The sequence below is a fragment of the Hoplias malabaricus genome, chromosome 6 (assembly GCF_029633855.1).
Source record: "Hoplias malabaricus isolate fHopMal1 chromosome 6, fHopMal1.hap1, whole genome shotgun sequence".
NCBI lineage: Eukaryota > Metazoa > Chordata > Actinopteri > Characiformes > Erythrinidae > Hoplias > Hoplias malabaricus.
In genome coordinates, this window is record NC_089805.1 from 34,080,917 (window position 1) to 34,104,939 (window position 24,023).

The 24,023-nt window shown below is 39.6% G+C and overlaps 1 protein-coding gene across 2 annotated transcripts in view; it reads right to left on the bottom strand.

The window, feature by feature from the left end:
* Window positions 1-24,023, bottom strand: part of macf1a (microtubule actin crosslinking factor 1a) — a 152,952-nt gene that overhangs the window by 85,798 nt on the left and 43,131 nt on the right. The window contains exons 3-6 of one of the 2 annotated variants that reach the window (XM_066673522.1): window positions 15,061-15,122; window positions 11,917-12,006; window positions 9,148-9,225; window positions 8,453-8,545 (exon numbers count right to left, since the gene is read on the bottom strand). In XM_066673522.1, coding sequence (XP_066529619.1) covers window positions 8,453-8,545; window positions 9,148-9,225; window positions 11,917-12,006; window positions 15,061-15,122 — 323 coding nt within the window. Of the gene's footprint in view, window positions 1-1,167; window positions 3,499-8,452; window positions 8,546-9,147; window positions 9,226-11,916; window positions 12,007-15,060; window positions 15,123-24,023 lie in introns of those variants that run through there. The other variant, XM_066673523.1, reaches the window with a different exon arrangement.

The following is a 24,023-nucleotide window of genomic DNA, read 5'->3' on the forward strand; positions in this document are numbered from 1 at the left end:
CTAAAACTTACTGAGCTGCCTCACTCGTATGTTGGCAGCTGTTTAAGTAGATAACATTCTAACTAACGTGTGTCCTCATAAATTCAGATGCTCTAGTTGGAGTGAGATTGCATCATGGCTTGTACCCACTCACTGCACACATCCAGTGTTTATTTACCTCAGCTGCTAGTGTTGCTTTAGCATGTCAGAGATTTGAATCATTTTTGCTCCGGAAGAAGAGCGAAATAGAGAGGAGGTGAACTGGTGTTGCATCAACGATCGCCTTCGCCTTAAAAAGCTTTAAAAAAGCTGCCTTAAAATTTGGCCAGATTAAGCTAACTCAGCAGGCAGCATATTTAAGGCATCATGCCTTAAATATGCTCTCTATGTAGACAGCTCAGTAGGTTTTGGGACAGACCCATATTATCCTTTCTACTGGACCAGACACATGGTTAAGAATAGAACCTACAAAAGTAGGCTGCCAAGCACATCTCATTTGAGAAGGCCATGAAATCCTTCTCCTGTTTCATTTAATAACCATCACCAACCATCATTAATGTGCATGCAAATAGATGCCTGCTGCTAAATATATAACAGCAGAGGATGTATCAACACACAGATTTGTGGCAACTCCAGATAGCCACACCGTAACCAAGTGTCAAGCCTGACATGGCAGAGTGTGGGTGGTGTGAGGCCAGAGGAACAATAAGAGAAAGGGGTGGGGGGAAGAAGAAAAAAAATAAATAAATAAAAAAAGAGAGAGAGAGCTGAGCTGCCCTGTGCAATGCTGATTAGACTCATGGGACATGCTCAGGAAGGAGGTTGAGATGTTTGGTTTGTGTAAAGCTGATATGCTGACAGAGTTTTGACGCTGAGGCTGGGAACACATATACAATAAATAAATACAATTATGACCACACAAAGCACATTGTTTACAAATATAACAGTTTAAAAGTTATATATTATTTTAACTGTCAAAGAAATATAGTATCTCCAATTTTTATTATTATACAGCTGTTATTATTGCAACACCGATGTCCTGTGCATGGTGTGAAAATTTTAAGAAGAATAGTCCAATAGAAATGTATTTGCCTTCTTTAAAGTTGCCATATTGGAGACACTTCTTTATATTTGGCAAACAACAATATGAAAAAAATTCAGATTGCCAACATTTAAGAAATCTCTGACCTGGGATAAAGTCTGTGAGGGTTTCTCTGGTGGAGAGATGGGACTCTCTAACACTGAAGAGTTCAGCACATCAGAAGTACTTCCCCAGTCCATGTGAACAGTGCACCCCATCTCTGGGGAGGTGAGAGGCACATCGCTGGCGTAGCCAGAAGACTGGGGGTCATGTAAATGCCCAGGACCCTCATTTCCCTGAGCAGGACTGTCTAACACAAACTCTTTTCCAGCTGGACCAACAGAGATTGCTGGTGTGATGTCACTTATCCCCAGAGACGACTGCCTTTCTCCTTCATGTACCTGTACTTTCTGAATACTACCAATAATAGGAGATGCGGCAGGAGGAACAGAATGCACTTCTAGTCGTTCATCGTGCCACACAGGTGAACCATAATCTCTTGGGTAGACAGTACGGACCACGCAAAGCTGGCCACCAGCTTCCCGGATGTGAACCACACCCTTCTGCTCTGTCTCCAAGGGGTCATCAAGCAACATTTCACTCTGTACATGTTCATCTTCATCCTCTGCTTCAAGTTCCTCTTTTTTGGCACTCAAAAGACAAGGCCTCTCTACAATCCCCTGTACTCTCTCTCGTACACGACATACTCTGCCTCCCCCTGGTGTGGAATGGGCCGCCTCAGCTTGTGGCTCCTCGTTAACCCTTTTCCCCGATACCTGGTGGAATGCCCCTAACCAAGCTGGGCTGGGATCAGGAGACAGAATAGCCACTCTGCTCCCACGCAGAGTTCCGGTGCTGCCCAAGATAGGAGCTGCCCCTGGGACCAGAACCACCTGGGTAGGGGTTTCAGTAATTGTTTGGCTACATTGTTTGGCTGAAAAATCATCTGTTGTACTAAATGCAGCTTCCTCTTTAATGACAACCTTTCCAGCTCTTTCTTTCTCAGCTTCTGCCTCAATGTCTTTTCTTGCTGTTTTGGCTTTGCGTTTCCTTCTGAAGCGGAGTTTCCTTTTGGGCGACAGGGGAGAAATGCCACCAGATCCCACTTCCCTAGGCTGTTTTACACAGCCAAGAGAACTCCCCATTTCCAAAAGAGGACAATGAGTCCACTGAAGTAATGTAAAAGACTTTAAAAAAATAATAATAATCTACAGCAAATAGGAAGAATGGATTAACAAGGACACATAGTGTCACTGAGGTAAAGCACCATTCTTATTTTGGACGTCTGGTGCTTTTTTTTTAAAGCCAGTGATGATCTCCACGACTGCGCAGAGGTGTCATTAAGTCCCACAGTATGAGCAAAATTCCTGATATCACTTGTAGTGGTAGTACGCCAGCATCAGCATCAAATGTCTGCATTTCACACTTGCTGCTGATGTTCCTGTTGCTCTCTCTGCACACAGGCAGTACACAGGCAGTGATGTGGTCAACTCTTCACTCACGTGCCAACTTCAATGTGGGGTCCTACAGAGCCTCAAGGACAGACACACACACACACACACACACACACACACACACAGAATATAGGCTGCGCTCCTTATGAAATATTCACGTCTACTAGAAGGCATTCGTTTTATGTTGAAAATGTGTAAACGTGGCAGCGCTGATATGTGTAGAAATCCAACCAAATAAAATCCTTTAAGTTCATTCTGTAGGCTGTTCCCTGAAGAACAGAGACTTTGGCACAAGATCGTTGTCTCACATGCTCCCGGTTCTCCTGCTGATATTCCACAGTGAGAACAGGGACAGGGCTGCAGTGCAGAAACACAGGCTCCTACATATACATATCTTCCAAAAATCCGGACACATCACTGCCAGCCTGGTAAAAGCAAGGGGCTCGTGGTCAGCGACTCCTCTTCATTGTCCAGTAAACATGGAACTAAATTAATTTTGTATAACAATCAAGTGATCTGCCTCAACCGACCCTGCTGCCATGGAATATTGATAGATCCACTGTGTGCATGGTTTTGATAACTGTAGTTCTTACTCTAATAGATGGCAGTAGTAGTAGTTGAAATAGTAATCCAACATAGGACTGTTTAGGTCGACAAGCGTGGATCTCGGCTAATAGTGGGAAAAAGAGCTGAGTCAGCCGAGCTTCCAACAGCTCATCAGCAATTCAATCAGAGCCAATCATAGCACAGCATCTCCTTAATCCCACTGTCCCTTGTGTGTAAGCTCAAGTGAGGCTTGCAGTATCAGATCAATCTCCAGACATTAAAAAGCAGCAAGAGGAGGAGGGAGCAGTAGGAGGGTGTCACGCCTTTGGTGCCCCAGCAACTGATATCACATGCACTGAGAAGAGGCAGTCAATCACACAGACACTCAATAGTCAATAGAGAGGGCATGACAGAGTCAAGACAGTCCAAATACGGATGCATGCATAGGCACATACAATGTACACAGCCCACTATCCCCCTGTGGCCATCATTGAACCAAAGGTATCTGCAGATAGCAGTTTTGGTTTCTCTTCTTCTCTTTGTCTCTCCATTGAAAGCGTTCTCCTCCACAGACGAGCAGGGTGCCGCTCCCTGGTGTTTCCGTGCTCCCTTGCTGAGGAATCTAATTAGAGCAGTGGTAGGGTAGGGCTGGGCTTTCCAGCTAAACTCACTGTGGAGGAGACTGTAGAGTTTATCCACTGCCTGCAGCTTTGTGGTTGCAGAGAGGAGCGGCAATTCAGGTCCAAAAGAAAGCAGAGCTCCATCGCTCAAGCATCCCGGGTCTGATCCGATTGATTCTTGACTCCCACTGTATCAGGCAGTGTGTGTCTGTGAATCTTATAGTAGCAGAGGGACAGGCTGTTTGCGCCTGCAGGGTTGGGCGATCCCACAGATCCTGAGAAGAATATGTGCCTGTAGGTGGTGAAGCTCCACAGGCCTGTGCCAGTGAGAAGCCAGGGGCTTGGTTACCAGCAGCTGGCCCACTTCCTTGCTCTGTCGCTGGGCAACCCGTTTCCCTCTCCCTCACTGGCACACACTAGCAGCAAAAAGCTTTATCATCAGACTGCTGCAGCCTCACACAGCACACTGCTGCTGTCGATGCCTCCCTCCTCCCTCCCCTCTCTCATTCTCCTCCTATCTGCTTCTTCGTCACTCCCTCCCTCTCCCTCTCGCTTGTTCTCAGTGCTGCCTCTGAGCTCTAAGCTTTGCGTGCACACTGTTTAATACTAAAACCTTATGACCACTTGGCAGACTTAGAAAAACAAAGCAGTCAATTCTAAATCAGTTTGCATCTCTGCCAAAATCCTTTTGCCTGGTGCACTTAGCTGAGAGATTAAACCCTATGACTAAAATGAATAGCCAATTAGGAGCATGAATCCAAGGACCAGGCCCTGATTAAGAATGGAAAAGGAGAAGGGGATTTTAAGCTGAAAAACAGAAATCTACAAGAGTAATTTAGGCTACTTGCCATTTGGGAGACCACATATTCAACGTTCACATTTAACAGAAAAGTGGCATCTTATGCAATACTACAACACACTAATGCAACGTTTCAAAGTCGGAATGTGACCGGTTCAGGTCTAACACACGGAAGAGCACACACAGGTTGTGTAGACAAAGTAATTCATTCGCACAACAGCTACAACCACAAACTAAATTAGCAACCTGCACAGACATTCATTAAATTCCACCCCTAGCAACATTCATGATACTTGTACTGTGCTATACAACAGAAAATCCAGCTGAGTGAAATTAATATTCATTAATATAATATAAAAACATTAGTGACAGATATTTAGCATTCGTCAACATTTCAAACAAATACTTTAATTTAGTGTGCTCTTCTAAAAGTTAAACAGATCAGATTTATTTTTGTTATTTAAGTTTTTATAAATATAATATTCATTCATTAATTCATTATCTGTAACCGCTTATCTAGTTTAGGGTCAGGGTTGGTCCAGAGCCTACCTGGAATCATTGGGCGCAAGGCAGGAATACACCCTGGAGGGGGCGCCAGTCCTTCACAGGGCAACACACACACAGTCACTCACACATTCACCCCTACGGACACGGAGTCTAAATATAATATCTAATATATGAAAATCTATTGAATACTTGACACTGATTAGATGGTTTATTCAGTAGCATGCACAACAGCATAGAGAATACAACAATTTTATCTAATGTTACTGCTGAAAACCTTCATTACCCAAACACTAAAATATTTACAGTACCAGTAAAATGTTTGGACACCTCATCCCATTAGTCATTGGTGGAGGGCTGTTCACTGTATAGAACTGTGTACCAGCCCCTACCTCTGCACAACCCCAGTTAGAGTCTCAAACACATTAAAAAAGCGAGCAGTACTACAGATTAATTGACGAGGCCACAGCTGTTCACTGAAAACCATTCCAGGTGACGACCTTATGAAGCTGATGGAGAGAATGGAGAGAGTGTGCAAAGCTGTCATCAAAGAAAAAGGTGGTTACTTTGAAGAATCTAAAGTATAAAACACATTCTGGTTTGTTCAACACTTATTTGTTTACGACATAATTCCATGTGTGTTCCAACGTAGAAAATAATAATAAACAAAAAGTACAACCATTGAATGAGAAAATGTCCAAACTTTGACTGGTCCTGTACATTCACAGTTTGTGGAAAATGGCCAAAAAACAAAGAAAACCCTCCCTGAGTAGGCGTGTCCAAACATTTTACTGGTACTGTAATCCTGCCAAAGCAAGAGTAACAAAGGGAAGCCTTGAGGCTAAGCTCAAGATGCAAATGGCCCTACTCAGGAGCCAAATTTGAGAAGAGATGAAAACGGCAGGACAGGTCAGAGGGGATGTGGTTAACTTAAAGGGCCCACATTGAGTGCTAAAGGGAGGACTGCCTGTGATTTAGTTGAGGTCACTGTCGGTTTTGTATAAACTCAAACATGCCTTAATGCTGGATGTGACTCCATATTATTGATGTTCCAGGATTTGTACAGAATTGTTGCAACTAAGATTTCTATTTAATAATGGAACCTTACTTAACTATGATTTGCGGCTTTAGTGCATCATACATTGATTCTGGATAAGGAGATAAAAAACAACCAAAAAGGCTAAAGAAAACCTACTCGTTTTCCATGACAAACCTAGAGAATATTTTTGTTTATGATTTTTTTCCAGTAGGTATTATCTGTCATAAAGCTAGGTTTAGGGTTCTGTCAACTTGTGACACAGGGTGAATTCACACCGAAGGATAATCTGAATTTATTGGATCTGAATTGCATCTTATTTTCTGATAAAATTCACATTTTTCTATGTAGCCCTGGTAACGAGACAGCCTTAGGGTGTTTATTAGGGCAGTACAGGATATATATCAAGCAAATAACCAACATGGATATTTATGTGCACTATATTTTATTTAAGTATATTTCTGTTATGTTTCTGAACTATTTAGGTGCAGACAAAGACAGCAGTGTTCATGGCATATCCTATGTTTCTTGCTGCAGTTACTGAAACAATGCAGTTAGGTTAGGGATCTGGATCCGTGAGAGAATGTGTCGTCTTGGGGACTTCTAATGAAAATGCTTGGCTTGCTAACTTTAGGATTTAGAGAAAATATCTGAGCTTCTCTGGAATCCTCTAACCCACACTTAAGGCAATCAATTACTTTTGCGTAGCTCATGGCAGTTGTGGCTTGCCAGTAGAGTGGGCTACAGAAACCTAATGCACCTATTTGGCGTAGGAAAAATAACAGTCTTTTTAATTATAAATGAGGTTTGACTGCTCTGGCTGCACTATGAATTGTGCAGATCAAGCTTCCAAGGGGCAATCACCTCCACCAGATTACTATGGCTTTGGAACAAAAGCAGGGTTTCTTGTGAGCAGCGGTATTAGATGGAAATTATATTTTGTGAAATAAACATAAAATCCGATTTGAATCAAGTTTCAAACAACTTCCTAATGCAGCTCAAACCCTATTGGAATGAATTCCAATTTTTGTCATTTGGAAGAAAGAAAAATCTGTCTTGCTCAAAGTATAGTTAACACTGTCATACTAAAATTAAAACACACAAAGGCTACAGAAAACAATCTTGCACAGCTATACTGATATCCAGATCAGCATTATGTCAGTGTGAAGCATACGTAAGTACATAGTCTGGTCATTTTACAGCAGATGTCATGGTACAACATAATGCTAGAAAATAATTCATGTAAAATGCCATCCAAGTAGACAAATGAAACCAAAATGAATATTGCATGTATGCAGGCCACTGTCATTCATCATGGTAGGTTTATGTCCACATGTCCAGTTTACTCCAGACAACATCACTTTATAAATCCATATTCCTTCAGAATATGTCTTTACATCAAAACCTATGACAATTTTAATCATCTCACACACACTTCTTGTTTCTCTTTCCCCATTCCTAGCACATGATTTTCTTTAAACCCCTCCAGCTCCCTTCATTCTAGTTTCATTTCTGCTGAATCATGCTGATTGAAGTGCCTGCAGATTCATACAAAGCAAAATCACCTTGGCAACCAGTTCTCTGTCACCTTGTGACGTCAGTCCTCTTTTACTTTCAACAGTGCCCTCTACTGGACAGTACTACAACAAGGATAACCATTAGAATAAGCACATAGCTTTACAAAGTCCCATTCTAAACTGTGAACAAGGAATCATTTGAAAAACAGTTAAAAAAAAATCCTGTTAGAAACTGTTTATTTCTGCTATTCACAAGGGGATTATGAAACAATATTTATAAACAATGTCCTACATTTCCTTCTCAGACTCCCTTGATCAGGAGTAGTGATACACTTCCTCAAATGTGACACTGTAAGTATTTTTTTTCAGTGTCTTGATCAACAACGTTCTAATAGCTACCTTCATCAGAAGTAAACTATAACATCTTCACCAAAGAGCTCTTACTGACAGTGCACAGAAGTGACTTGGTGAAGTGACCTGCACCACAGCTAATAATCAAGACAAGCCATTATGCACACAGTCCTGCATGCATGCAGACCATAGTCTATAGCGGTTCCTCTAGGTTTTGATAATCAGACACTCCTCCTAACCACACTGTAGGAATCTATCCATTAGATAATCCTCTAATCTGCTCTGGACAAATTTGAGCCAGGGCATTTCCAAAGGGACAGGGATTAAACTCACGAATAGATTATTTTGTTACTTCAAAAGCTTTCTCTTTTTAATTCCTTCTTTAACTAAACCTCCATTTTCTCCTTTTTATTTGCATTAAAACATCTCTGAGAGAGAAAACAGAATATCAGTGGCTGGTAAAAAGCAACAAATATCAGTAAGGCTCTGCGACTACGCATATCCCTGCAAAAGTCAAGAAGCAGACAGCATTCTCACTGGTGGGGTAAGCAATTACTGTACTTACCTGGAAATGAAGGATGATGGTCCAGATTAGACCTAGAGTTAGCTTTGGGTTTCCATCAGTGATGTCATCATTTCGGATATTGACTAACTTGACCTTGGAAAAAAAGAAAAAAAAAATTTTATTATAATTTTGATAATCATATTTTTCTTTTGTATTTATAATGACATTTCAAATAAGTGGCATAATGTAAACCTTTTGTATGACGTCTGAATATGTTAAATTTAAATTATTTACACCAAGTAAACATTATTTAAAAATAGAAAAAATACCTTTAATAACAATGTTATTATTAATATTATTATTAATAATAGTTTTTGTAATTGTCTCATCTTCCTTAAGACTTATTGCAACTCTGTGATATGGCCATACAGGCCAAACCCCTCTATTTGTAGAGGGGGTGTGTGCATGGTCCATTTGTCATATTTTTTTATTTATTTGTAATTTATTTATTTATTTAAAATCAGTTCTTGTGTTTTCCTTGAGAATGTTGCTTTGGTGCTTGATCCTTGTAGTGTTTGTTCAAAACTTGACACAGATGTTTAATTAAGACACCAGAGAAAGAAACACATCTCTTAAATAAATCTAGGATGAGGTATTCTGCTTTACAAGTGGGTATGCAGACACATGATTCGTTTGGGAGATAAAGAGACACGTGTGTGTGTGTGCGCACATGTTTTTACACATATGCTTTTTACCTGTCTCTGTTTGAGGAAGTCCAAGGCAATCTGCACATTTTGGAGTCGATGGAATCGCATACGACCCTTTTCTCTGGGCTTGAAGAGAGCAAAAGTGAGACAGGAAAAAAAATTAATGCATTAATAGTTCATTAATACTTACAGTCAGTCAGTGGGATAAAACAGAGGGGTGTAATTTGCAAGCCAAAAGCAGTGATGCAAACACAGCAAACAGAGAGACAGAGGAAAAAGAAAGATTGAGAGCAAAACAATAGGGCCATCAGCAGTCATGCTGGACTGCTGGACTAGTACAAGTGCCATGAAATTCATATGGCACAGTCCAATTCTCTCACACAAAAGCTGCAATCATCATCATTCCATGCACAAGGACACGCAGTGACAATATACAATTTCCCTGAATAAATGTAATAAACTCCCTTTCTCACAAACATTACTTTACGCAATTTATATCTGTACCCTAAATGCAAACAATTGGAAAGACAAAAAACCTAATTTAATTGTATAATTAAGTTTTAACGTGTTTTTGTGTAACTAGGGCTGGACGATACGACCAACATTTATATCATGATGTATTTCTTTATTTTGGACGATAAGATATAATTCCAATATTGATATGAACAATATAAAAGCCACAAGCTGCCAAGAACAAACAAGAAACACAGCCCTAATGAACGTCATTCAGAGACAAAAGCTGTAAATAATGTATAATACTAAAAATTTGTTTAAAAATCATCTCACTTACTGAATCATTTTATATTGCAATATACATTGATAATGTTTTATTTTCCGGCTCTATTTTAATGTATAACTGTAATTCAAAATGCAAACCTTCTCTTGCTCTTTTGTTACTTTATGGTAACATTTGCATAATACTAATTGGCAATTGCCTCCTCCAGGGTGTGTTCCCTGAGAGGCTAATATAGTTACAAATTCTAAATAGCCTACCAGCTCCAAAGCGAATTAAATACGTCAATGTTTGACATCAAACTGTATCACTGACTTTACTCTATCTGTGGAAAACAGAAAACTGTAAGCATTTCATCTGTGTCTAAACGTATTCACACAGCAGACACAACAATTCCACACTTAGAGAAGTGCAGTGGGCTGTGTGTAGGATGCGGCGCTGGTTAGTCAGGGCTGCTGCAAAGTCAAGAGCAGCCTTAGGTTGTTGGAACAGAGCACAGGATTGGCTCCATGCAGGAGAAAATGAGTACTTTATTCCCTTTGAAGCGGACTACTACAGTAGAAATTTTCCCAATGTATAGTTGGTGATCACCAACTTGTCTGTCCTGAGGCCTATGGTGACAGTTCAGTGAAACAAAAATGTATTCAATATGTTCCAAAGGCCATAACGCCGTCAACCAGACAAGTCTGAAGTTTGTTATTTTAGTTCTTCCAGAGGCTAACGTAAAACAAATATACAAAATTTAAATTAATTTTAAACTGCAGTAACTTGTACTGAGCAGGTAACATGTCTTAAACATGGGGCATGCATTGTGTGATTAAATTTCAATGGTTGTATATGAACTACCAAGTAGCTAACCAGTAGTGTCACGCACACACACACACTTGATGAAGTGTGAATAGAAGTAAACTGCAGTGCTGAGAATAGCAGCAGCCACTCTGAATCCTGAATGTTGTCGATAATCTATCCATGCATTTGCACAGTGCTAGTGAGTGACGTATAAGCCTTCCTTACTTGCTAGGTACATTACCTGTAGATTCGATTTAAAATTTAAGAAGCAAATTTGCCAGATCAACTAATGTATGGTACATGTAAATCTGATATAAACGGTGAATTTGATACTGGGTCAATTATTGGTTTGTAAATTGAACATGAAATATGTATTCCTGTATTCAACACTCTATTGGTTTAAGTGCACATCACTCACATGCAGTCACAAGAAGTGAATGTGTTACGTTTGTGTGTATATATATAAATATATAAAGGTGGTCGGGGGTCACACATACTCCCTGAGCTCCATCCTCCTCCTCCTCCCCACCCAGCAAGATGAGTGGAGGGGCACGTGACACGCACACTTTCCGCAGAGTAGAACCACTCTTGTGCTAATCACAACAGAAAAATATGAAAAGAGATGAGACAGAGAGCGAGAAAGAACAGCAGATGAAGGCGGAGAAAAAAAAAAAACACATGAAAAATGGCAAAAGATCATTTAGTGAGAAATAATAAAAATGCAACACAGAAAAATGAAATTACACAATAAAAGGAAATGTGTCATGATGGAAGGTAAAGAAAAGGAAAATAAGGAAAAAAAAGAGAAGAGAGGGGCAGTAAATATATGAGTGAGGAAAAGATGTGCATGAAACAGACGACAGGAGAGAAAGAAAAGCAGAAAGAGAGAGCTGGTAAATCTGAGTCAGCAGTCATTCTATTATTCCACCTATCCATCTTAAGGCCCTCAATGCACTGTGGTCTCTCCGACTCACTGTGACAGACAGAGCATCCAAACACCAAGAAAATGCAGAGATGCTGAGGTCATCAGGCACCTCGGTCAGACTGTGTTGCAATGTGTGAATAAGCACCTTCAGCCAGTCAACACTCAGTGAGGTGAAGGCATAAAAAAGCTCCAATACTGCTGACCAGCTGACTTGCTGCTCTCCATCCAATACCAAGCAGAGGCAGACAGTCATGGTAACATAGTGGGCCTTCATATTTAAGATATTGCATAGCAAAAGGAGAGAGAGAGAGAGAATGAGAATATGCTTGTGTGTGTGCATTCTTGTCTAATTGCATGTGTGGATGCTTACCAGTGTAACTCCAGACAGCACCTCCAGGAGGGATATTAGGTTGTGACCATCTCTCAGATCCTCGTACAGGTCTGTGATATGCTTCCGCACCTATAAAGGAGATTGAAGGACAGTGAAGAAAGACAGATAGAAAGAAAGAGTTAAAGGAAAAATAAATGAAAAAAATTAAGATGTAACCCCCAAATTATAAACATTTGTTTACATTTATTTCTCCACTTTTATTTGTAATTTGCAATACTGTTTAACATTCTTACCTAAAATGAACACAACTAAAACATTTGATTCTGTCAGCTGCATAGGCCCATAGAAATTATTAGGTTAAAAAAATATTTCAAAAAATAATAGCTATAAACTGTTTCCAAATGCTTGTGCTGTTGTTGACATGAATAAACTAAAATGTGCAGGACAGGAATACCTCAGGGGTAGGGCCTACTGGTCTAAAAGTGCTGGTGTGTAACTAATTATACAGCAAGAAGACAACTCAGAGGCTAATTAAGATGATTGTCTCAAAAACAACATAATGCAATAAGTCAAGATTTACAGTTACTATTATACTTCTAGCCAGCAGAGGGCACCAAACTCATTCAGAGTTTAAGACACAATAGACAATGGCAGCCTGCTGACAGGCCTTCACTGTGCATGAGGAGTGCAGGAGAGTGTTGACAGGATTAGGAGTTTGGTCTGTGTGTGTTTGTGTGGGTCTACTCTAGAGTGAACTGAAGGGCCAACACAGGATCCAGGAGGTTGAGCACAGATGCCTCCTGTTGGCAGCCCAATTGAGGCATAAATGGGCAACATCTGGACAGGATATTCAAGCAGTCTCAGGCAGTCCGTGCTACACTTCTACACCCAAACCCTACTTATCATCCGACTTGCAGTGGATTAGTCTTTGCAGATTATTGAGTTTTAAGAAGGGACTGGGCTGAGGAATGTTACTGTATTTTCTATCTTACTGCCCCAGCATAAATAATACTGAAAATAATGTTGCTTTTGAAGCTTTTTGTCCTTATCAGAATCCTCCAATGCCACATCAACCTTGGCGCACAAGAAGAAAAACACTGAGGCAAGAACATTTTTGTAGAGAGCTAGACTGAATACTGCAGTGCAAACAATATTTGCATGGAGGTATAAACGCAAAAGCACATGATGGGCAAGCCACATTCCTTCACCACTCCACCTAAGGTCAACATAGGACCACATTTTAACTAAATAAAGTGGAGTGCAGGCACTACATCTGATATCAGAGCTCATATGAAAATGATGGGAGGTGGAGGGGTGGAGCCCATGAATGAACTCTGGCCTTGTACTTAAAATAACAGGACAGACATTTTGAGACACCGTTGATAATGAATGATAAATGTTTTATTTTTAACTGTGACCCTGTACTGGACTTGTGCCAAATATTTTACATTTTCCAAACTCTGTAAAAGAATGATTTCCATGAATAGTATTTTTTGTAATGAATGTATGCTCTCTCCCCACACACAAATGATTATTTTTCTGTATCTATCTTGATAGGCAGGTGAAGCTGTGTTCTTCATCAGAAACTGATTTTCAAAAGTGTACCCTTTCAAAATGTTTTTAATAAATGATTACCTTTTGTAACCAAAATCCTTATAGATTGAGGGGCAATCAGATTTGAGTAAGATACACACAATACCACATTCTGTGAATAAAGAGAATCCTCACCCTATTCCCTTTTAAAGTCTTCTAGTTATTTAATGAGTGCAAAATATCAGCAAAATATGATTCAGAGAACAATGAATACATGACAAGGACTAAACTAAAATAACCTAAAAAATAAGTATTCTCCTTTGTGTCTTTCAATTGATCTCGTTATTCAACAGCTTCTATTTTAGTGTCATTTAGTGAGCCTGCCCTAAAGGAGCTGATGTTCACAATAGGGTTGGATGGTATTTTAAAAATTTAGACCGTATCTCAAAATGAGGGGTGTATTTATGACGTGTGTGTCCAATTTCTCTTCTGTGTCTTTAAGAGCACAGCCAAAAATTTAATTTACATGCATTTCAGAAAGCCACAGGGAGGGGGCGCCGTGAGAGCTCACTGACTGGTGATGTGATTATTCTGAAAATTGGTGTAGAAAAACCAATGCCTTTGGAGCTCTATCTGTTGTCTAAAAAATTCTAGATGCCTTTAACTGCATAGTATTATTGTATCTTTTTTTAAGAAGTTTTTGTAAATGTATTAGACAGGTTTAGAGAATGCAAACAGACCTGAGAGCTAACAAATGGTGAAATAACATCTGAATTTTATAAAAAAAAAAAAAGTTTTGTTTTGATTACAATTGTGAATGTCGCCTACGATGCAGAACTAACAAACAAACCAGAGTGAACTGCGTTACCCCACAATCATTAACATTCCCATTAACATGCAATAACATTTCTTTCCATTCAAATACAATTTACAGAATAATACAAATTAATTTATAAATATTTTAAATGCATTTAATTGAAATCCTGCCTGTTTGTGAGCACTTGTCACTGAGTAATGTCATTCCCCTCTAAGATTACAGCCTGCCAGTAGGTCACACAACGTTTCAGCAAATATAACTCACTATGTCCAACATTTGTCTAAAGTTACATCAGTCCTATGCCAAGTTCCCATTGCCTGCAGTCTGACCTACATTACAGTAAAACAGCCAGAGTTATGAGATCACAGGCTCCACTACCTTGTCCACCGAGTGCTCACTTATCCTGCTCCGTAATACCCAACATTCCTCACTTCTGCACCTCCCTGTGATAAGGCAGGTTGGAAAGGCAGACACTGGCAACCACAAAATGCCGCATGGAGGTGATGCACTGTGGAGTACACTGTGATATTTTCTTTAATTTCACACAGTAAACAATCAAACCTGCTTTACAAGATTGTTTACTAGAGGTTTAGCTGAAAAAAAAATGTCCGTGTATCACAGTGGAGTAAGAATTCATAAAATTAGCCTTACATGTCATGTTTAAGACAGTCCAACTGCTGTCACATGCTCTGCAACCTTTTCACCTTAGCAAAACAGCCTAACTTTATCAATACCTTTGAGCTGGCTGGGCGTGTTCTGTAAAACTAAATCAATAATCCCTTATCTCCATATTCAGCAGTAAGATTAAAATAACCTAGCAAGTTGGTCTGTACCTTGATGAGGTGTTTGTTGACCCATTTGGTGAAGGTTTTCTTCTGCACCCTGTCTCGCTCATCTGCAAGATGGAGAGAAAGAGAGGGAGAGGGGTAGAGAGATGCAGGAGAAAGAAAGAGAGGGTTAATGTTTGTACAGCAGAAGAACTGCAGCATCATTATTTAGCTTGTATTATTTAGAGGCTCCTCCCCAACCTCATGTTTTCTGCAGACAGAGTGCTAAAAATACAGAGAGACAAAATCAGACAGATTTCTCCAGTCCTTTTAAAGACTGTAATGCTTAAACTCAAATGCAATTAGCATTCAATTACAGAACAAACTTGCTGCTGAACAAGATTAGTTGTATTGAGAGTGACTGAACTAAAACTGGAAACTAGGCTGAAAGTCAAAAATAGATCAGTGTTGAGGGAGTAACAATGGTTCTGATATATATAAGCCAAATATTCCATAATTTTCAACAGTTCCATTTGCCTTTCAATGTTGACTTCTTACACGCCATGTTGAGGAGTGCATACATTTATCTCAGGTTCTCTATTGCTCTATGTAAACAAACAGATAGCAGCTAACAACCAAATGCAAGTGAAGGTAGGCCAGCATTGCTTCACATCACAGATTTAAAGCAGTATCTCAAACAAGTACATTTACGCATGGGAGAAGTATGCAATGTTTTCCCCAAATATGACTGTTACTATATTGTAACTTTATCACAAAGACGTAAACCGGCAGAGACATTGAACACTGCTAGCTAGCTAGCAATTTTACTTTATTACATTTTAGCATGATTAGCCTAGTACACACCCTAGTCATGCATTGGCTGACTGAATGAAAAGAAAAATAAATAAATAAAGTGCCTTCAACTAGAACAAGAAATTCTTTATACATGAAAGAAAAAGAATGTACCAGCAGTGTCACATCTGGGAATAATGCAAAGGAAAACAGACCACAATCACTTTAAGTGGTGTTACAAATAATGCTCTACACTAAATCCCACTTAAGAGGACTCATTTTGTAGTCTTTTTAACAGTTTGTCAGTTTTAGTAATGTTGATAGCATATGCACAAGTATAATACCACACTTTGTTTTCCAATATCAATTCTTAAATTTCCTGGTTCACATCCTACTTAACAGATAAAACACATTTTGCTACAAAAGGCAAACACAAATCTATCACTGCTACAGTCACTCAGGGAGTTCCACAAAACTCTGTTGTAGGCCCTGTTATTTATCATTTATATCCTACCCTTTGGTCATACAATTCACTGCCATGGCCTCAATTTACACTGCTATGTAGATGACACACAGATCTGTTTTAGGGTCAAACCCACTGAATGCTTCCCTACATCCATATATCCAGGAATTTAAACACTGGTTGAACTCCACCTTTCTCAAGCTAAAAAAAAAATGCTCTATCCTGGTCATTGACAACACACCTGTAAGCCCATTCTCTGCTTTCAATAACCTAGTGTTCTGTTTGGCTTTTATCTCACATTAAAACTCTGTCCAAAACTGCCTACTTACATCTACATATTACCAGACCTTATACTTACATCTAAAGATGCTGAGATCCTGGTGTGCACTTTCATCATTTCTAGAATAGCATTATTCTCTTCTATGGTCTACCTGCTAAAAGTCTTCACATTTTACATTATATACAACATTCTGCAGCCAGAGTCTTAGTCTCATCATATTACCCTATTTTTCATCAGTTGGCTGCCAGTTTCTCAGTGTGTCCGTTACAAAATCCTGTTGATAACTTTTAAAGCCCTGCATGGTCTTGTACCTGCATACCTCTCTGACTTACCACTCCCCTACGCACCTTCATGCAAGCTAAAGTCCTTAGATTCTGTTCTTCTAGCTATTCCTAGGTTCAAGCTCTCCACGAATGGTGGCAGGTCTAATAGTGTGGCTGCCCCCCACCCTCTGGAACTCTCTACTCTCATCTATTCGCTCTTCTAAGTCTCTTCCAAAACCTTCAAAACTCAGCTAAAAATGTAATTATTTTCTGAATACTTTCATACACTCTAAACTAGGGCTGGACATTATGACAAAATTTTATATCACAATATATATCTTAATTTTGGTTGGTATGATACAATTCTGATATCGATATGAACAACAGAAAAAATCCAGTGAAAAACTTCCAAAAACAAACAAGAATCATGACATCACTATCAAACATAAACCAATTGGCTTTGTCAATATTAATATTTTTTAAACTCACTTTTAAATTGACTGCTGAACTGACGACAGTGCCCTGTCATGACCATCAGTCAGTGACAGATATTGTAGATAATATTGAAAATAGGTTTAAAAAAAATAAGTGCTATTGAAACATTTTATATTGTAAAATTATATATTTGATATTTAATTATTGTCCAGTCCTTCTCTAAACTGTGCTTTTATTCCTTCCTCCAAACATTGTAAAGAACCTTGGGTTTGTAAAAGGCCCTATATAAGTGTAACATAATATTATTATTGACCAATTGAAATTAATTTTATTTTTAGCACTTTATTTACAAATTAATATTTGTAGCATTAAATATTAAGTGTTAACATTATCTATTAATTATAACTTAAATATTGAAGTGTGTCTTGTAAAATAAATATCTAAAACTAAATCAGAAGTAGGTTGTCAGGATCAGTCTACTTTAAAGCAAACATTTTTTGCTGATATCAGCCCTATACAGAAATTAATTTACACAGATATGCTATCTCTAATCTCTGACCAATCAAAGGACAACTCTAACATGTTCTGGTATAAAGTAGTATGATTAAAAATAAATAAGTATTATTTAATACACCTGTCAAAATGCATGTGTAGCTGACTATATAAATCAGGCAGGAGTGGTGCTTTAAGACACCAGTGCAGTGAGGCAGGTTGGCTCAGAATAGAATCTGATCCCATAGCCCACAAGCAACTTTTATCCATCCCTGACACTGCCCTTGGCTTTTTTCTCACACTCTCTTTCCCCTTCCCTCTTGTACCAAGAGTTCCTCCGTTGATGTGGTTACTATGGTGATACTAAGATTACAGCAGGCCATGTGGTGCAGAATCCTGTTGGCCCACTTCCTTTCTGAGATGTGAACACACATATCATCCTAATAAGAAACTTCAATAAACACACACATTTCACAATAATGATGGCCTTGTACATTCAGTGTTTCTTTTTTTCACCGAGTTGTGCACTACCCTGCACACACACTTTTAATCCCTTTTTCAATAAAGTGGCGACAAAAATGCAGTCAATCTCTTTGGAAAACAAGATTCTGGCCCCAAAAGAATTCAGGTCAAGCACCTTAACGAGATCTTACTTCAGTATCTCAAAGAAAGTATGGAATGAGCACACATACACAAACACGGGCGTGCACACACCACAGCCTGTTCCAAGTGCTCTCAACCACACTGAAGAGTATGGCATTCTTATGTATATTCCATGTTCAGATATATGTTCATAAGAATGTATAATGATAAATATAGATGGACAGATTGATATATAAAAGGTATTATATATATATATATATATAAATAAATGATATAGATGCATAAAGAGTCAACAGCCTTGACTAGTTCACAATAATCATGCTCAAATTGCTACACTGGATTGGTACTGAAACCAAAAGCAACCTTACTGATCAGGTACCATTCCAATGTGACAAAGTACTACAGCTTCTAAGACACAGCCACTCTAAAACTGAAACCAAGTCATCCTAAAAGTGCTACATATCAAATTCATTCAAGATTCATTTAAAAAACATGAGATTCGTCACAAACATTAAGCAGCAAGTAACTGCAAAAAACAGCAGAGTTTCTAAATGAATGCTCTTCTTAGCAAAGCGGGAAATTCCTCTCCAGAATAAAAGCCCTATACGGTAGGGCATGTTCTAATAATTGTCTGCTTTTCACAACAGCAACTATCATTTAGATTTTCATTGATTAAACAGACTTTATAGCCTTTAAAAGTAGTATACAATTCCGAAATGTCTTATTCTGCTCATATTTAAGACACACACACACTAGAATATATATTGTATTTATTATGTAATGAACACTTCAATTGATACAGCATAGAATGAAATCCTGCCTATTTAAACCTAAGAATTGAACCTTTCATAAGTATTCAGAATTGGATATCATGAGTTGTATGCATCAGAAGTGATATTTGGATAAAAATAATCAGAAGACACAAAAATACTGTATCCCATTACTAATTCTAGTATATTACCCTTTACAGTAAAACCAATCAATCATTGATATGTGAACGCAAACATGACCAAGAAGAACTGTAGTAACATCTGAGCCACTGTGAGGTACACATTCCTTCTTTATTCACATACTGTGTCACTGTCACGTGTTACACACTCCCTCAAGCCAATAGCAGCACTGGACAAATATCTAGCACCTTTATGTTCAACCAAACTGTACTGTGGCATTTGGTAAACAACTGTGATTAGCAGAAGCATTGCACACATACGTAAACACACATATATAATAATAGTAATAATGACCAGGGATATAAGCACATTGGTACAGACACATAAAAACTGACCTGTGCAGCACATGAGCGTGTGCAGGTGAGCATTGAGCCTCTGCTCATTATAGAAGTCCGGCCACATTCTCTTTACCCCTCTTGTATATTCCAGGACGAGTTACCTCTCCCCTTGCTTTCTCTTCTGTACCATGTTCTGTACCGACAGCTTGATTAATCCAAAAACACACAGGATAAAGGTCCAGAGAGGAATCAGAGCACAGGCCAAATCCACAGCCCTGAAGAAAAGCTGCTAAGTGTGAGACTCACTTGTTTATGTGCTACGGCCGCAGCCATGTCAAAGCTGAACTCAAAGTGCTCTGGTGTGCACGTGTGTGTGTGTCAGAATCACAGAATGCTCCTCCCCCAACGCTAAAAAGGGCTAGAGTTCTCCTCTCGACTCAGAGCATTCTCAGTTCATCCAGTTCCTTCAACTCATGCAGCTGTACACAGAGGTAGAAGCGCTTTGTCACACTCGTTCTTTCCGTATCATTTTTCACACGCCTTTTACAACTGGCTGATAGAGAGACCAGTACTTGTGTTTGAGTATACAGACAGGGCACACTCATAGAAATTTCTCAACCACTGAAAGCTCTAGGTCTTGTTAGTCTGACGAGTTTAACGGCCAAGACAAAAGGAAGTTCCTGAACGCATGGGTGTGACACTGCTTTAATTATTACAAGGCATAAGGAAACTGACAGAGCAGCGTGGAGATTAGGTCTTCCTCTGATGTCATGCGGCATGTTCTTCAGTGTGCTCTGCCACCTTCTGGTGCACTAATCCCAGGCTTTTGCCAAGATAACATTTCAGCCAAACCACCTGTCCACCATCAGCCTGACCCAGCCTTAACTAAGAGTGCTATAGGAAAGTAGGCCAGGACAACATCAGTCAGCTACAGCTCATTTACAGACTCTGTGTCGGAAGAGGTACTTCTGACAGAAATAAATTGCTTAAGTGTGTTGGAGACAAAAGCAAATACTAGTTTCTGGTTGCCTAGCATTAACAAGTGATGTAGTCTTAATAGATTAGCACAGAGCAAGGAAGGAGAATGAAAGTGAAAGAAAGTCTGTGGGAAAAGGGAGGGAGATGGAGTGAGGTAACTTGGGGAATTTTGGGAACAAGTCGATCACACAGCGCTGCTTTTATGCATGAGCGGCTACAGGGCAAAATGAATAATGGATATTTTGCGAGTGGGGAGGGTGAGACGTGGACGCAATAGGACAGAGTGCACGGTAGCAAAGGGGATTGCCTGGAGGTTCAGGAGCTGGGTCACCATCCAAATTCTCTAGCATTGACAGCCTGTGTGTGTTAAAAGGTCCGTTTACCAGTCAAAACCAGTCACAAAAAATGTATCAATAAAACACAAAGACAATCAAGCAAATAGGAACAGAATGAGTCAGCAAATCAGCAGAAATCTAAGTCAATCTGACAGAAGCTAACATGAACTAAAAGATAACCACAATCACCACAGCTCTAATCAGCAAATCAGAAACCAGCCTGTTTTAGAAAATCCATAATGCAATCAATCTTTTTGGTGTCCTGGTTGAAATGTTAATCTGTAAGGATTTACACGCCAAACTGAGAAATCCTGCCTATCCACCAGAGTATGCGCATGCCTATTGGCATGTAAACACACTCACACACTCCCTCCCTCAGAGCTTTATGGGGAGAGCGGGAGCGACTTTCCTTCAGTGACTGTGTCCTTCTGCGTCTGGCTGTGGAAAACAAGAGATAAAGAGACCATCACAATTTTGTTGTCCGTCAGTCTGTGCCTTCCACTCTCCTCCTTAGCCTGTGTTGTCCGTGTCTGTTGTTGTCGAAGAGCGTTTTTCCTCAGGTTTCTTTCGTGAGCGTCCCTCGCGCTGTTCCTCGGCAGCACTCTGAACTATAAATATCAGCCAGAGCTTACGCTAAGAGCTAATGCCACAGAGTACGCTTAACCAAAGAGAGAGCAGGAGGGAGGGTTATCATGTCTAATCTCTCTGTTGCTGTGTGGCTCAGTCCAATTGGAGAATCACCCTTTTCTTGATTTTCTACTTTTCACAGCACTCTCATTCAGTACCATCTTTTCTTAAAGATTTCAGTATCACTCTCTATCTCCCTCCCGCCATCCACACGCAGTGACACTCAGAGGCTGGCACTGTGTTTCTCCCTATTCTCCCTCTTCTACAGTCCCACAAAAGCAGCAATGATTCAAACAACAATAGCCCTAATATTTCAGAATGGAACCAGCAAAAGGACAGCTCAAATTTGGCTATGACATTAATCCCAGCAATTAGCAGAGCTCCCTCAGGCCAGCCAGCTGCCATCATCCGATTAACTTATATTTAATTTGCGCTCCTTGTGTCCATGGACCACTGATCTGTAGTCCCAAACCAAATGGAAACATCGGGTACAGTGTCCCCACTTTGTTTATACAGCACACATGCAAAGCCATTGACCCAGCATTGAGACGTTACAGCAAGGGTGTTTGTTAGTGCCCCATAAACCTGGCAAATACCAGGGGAGTTGAATCAGGTGTATTTTAGCATGGATGGTGTGCTGGACATCAGCCCTGCGGAGCCAGAATGTGAAGATGTTGATGTTACTTAGAAAACCTGTGATCTTTCAAAAATCTACAAATTCTTATTATAAGGGCTAATGAGAGGGAATGAATTATGTACACACCTCTTTGTAACCACAATGGGAAATATGCAACACCACCAATCGACAATGACCAAGTTAAACCACCATGCATAATCTGTACTGAACTTATCTGATTTCTTCTCAAATGTTATTTACAGAGGGGAAAAAAGGTTTGAGGCTGACTTCATGTCATACCTTTAACACCATCATTGGCAATAAAAAAATCCAGGATTCATTATTTTGATTAGTGGCTGTCGTGACTGTTGATCAGTGACAGAGTAATCCAATGTACTAAACCGTTTAAGACTGAAAGTCTATTAGGACTGCAAGGTTGAACAAGCTGAACCGTGTTGGCACTACAATGAGTAAATACCAGCCTACTAGACCTTGGCTCTTGTGTTTCAGTGAGTGAGAGTGTATTGTCCAGACATGTGTGATGTGTACCGCAACAAACATTTCAAGCAAAGAATTTGGGCACTAGGATTGTGAATAATGTTCTAATTTATAAGGACAAAATATTTAAATCACAATAGTCTCACAGTCTAAAATATCAGTTAGAGAGAGACACACAGAATGCAGCTGCTGGACTCCACCCAGCTCAGCCCAATGTTCTGCCAGAAACACGGCTTCCTGTTGCAGCTAATAATAAACCAAGTGTTCCTCTATTTTACGGCACAAAAACACAAACTGTGCACAGCTAATATTACATATTACAATATTATACAGAAAGAACTGTACAGAATACTCTAAACTAGTGAAAATTACATAATACACTACCTCTTTCTCTAACCCACAAATAAGTAGCAGTACACAGCTGGTTTATTCACTTGCTGACTTTTCCACTAATATGAACAGTGTGTTACATAAAGGGGGCCAGGCGGCTGGATAATGTCACATTTCCTTAAAGCGTCCAGATCCAGACTACCACAGCAACTCTGTGATCCTATCAACTTCAGTCCGTCTGGCCATAATGTCCCACCAAATATGACAGGTGTCAGTTCATGTTCATCATCAATAGAGAAATTCAGACCAGCATTCTCCACAAAGCGCACCTAAGACAACAGCAACACAGCACCATTGCTTCTGCAATAAACAAACACAATCCCTTTTGTTAATTAACAGCAACAGCAGGTACATACCTTATGCATGACCCACAATAAGTAGACATCCCTTTTAATTTGCAAACTGAGCTGACAGATGTTTAATTGGGCCCACAGCTTAAATACCAATGTAACTGAATGCTTTGAAGCAGCATAAAATCACCATTAGGGTTGGACAGTATAAAGGGTATTTAAAAATGTGGACCGTATCTATGATGTATGAGTTGTTTGTATTTAAGAACATGGTTGAAATGGTCATGTGCATTTAAGAGAGCCACAGGGAGGGGGCGCTGTGGGGGCTCACTGACTGGTGATGCAACAGTCTGAAAACAGGTGGAGAAAAAACACAAGCGCAGTAGCCCACTGCAGTTGTAAGTTTAGTGCTGAGTTTTAGTTAAAAGCTAAAGGAAAAAGATGTAAATAAAGAACTCAGAAAACACTTCAGTAAAAATGTATCAAACAATATTTCTAGGATTAGCTGAAAGGACATTTTTGGTCCATGACCAATCATCCACTCACATATGCGCTTGTGATGACTGCAGGTATATACTAAAATTGCTCAGAAATTAAAACATCCTTCAAGTTTAAAAATCATCACAGCAGCATTCCAGTGTTAGGAGTTGAGGCTGTTACTGCATTAATACTCCTGATACTCCTGATTATAGAAGAAAATGTTGGAGACATGTGTCAATTAGGCAATAGATATTGCTTT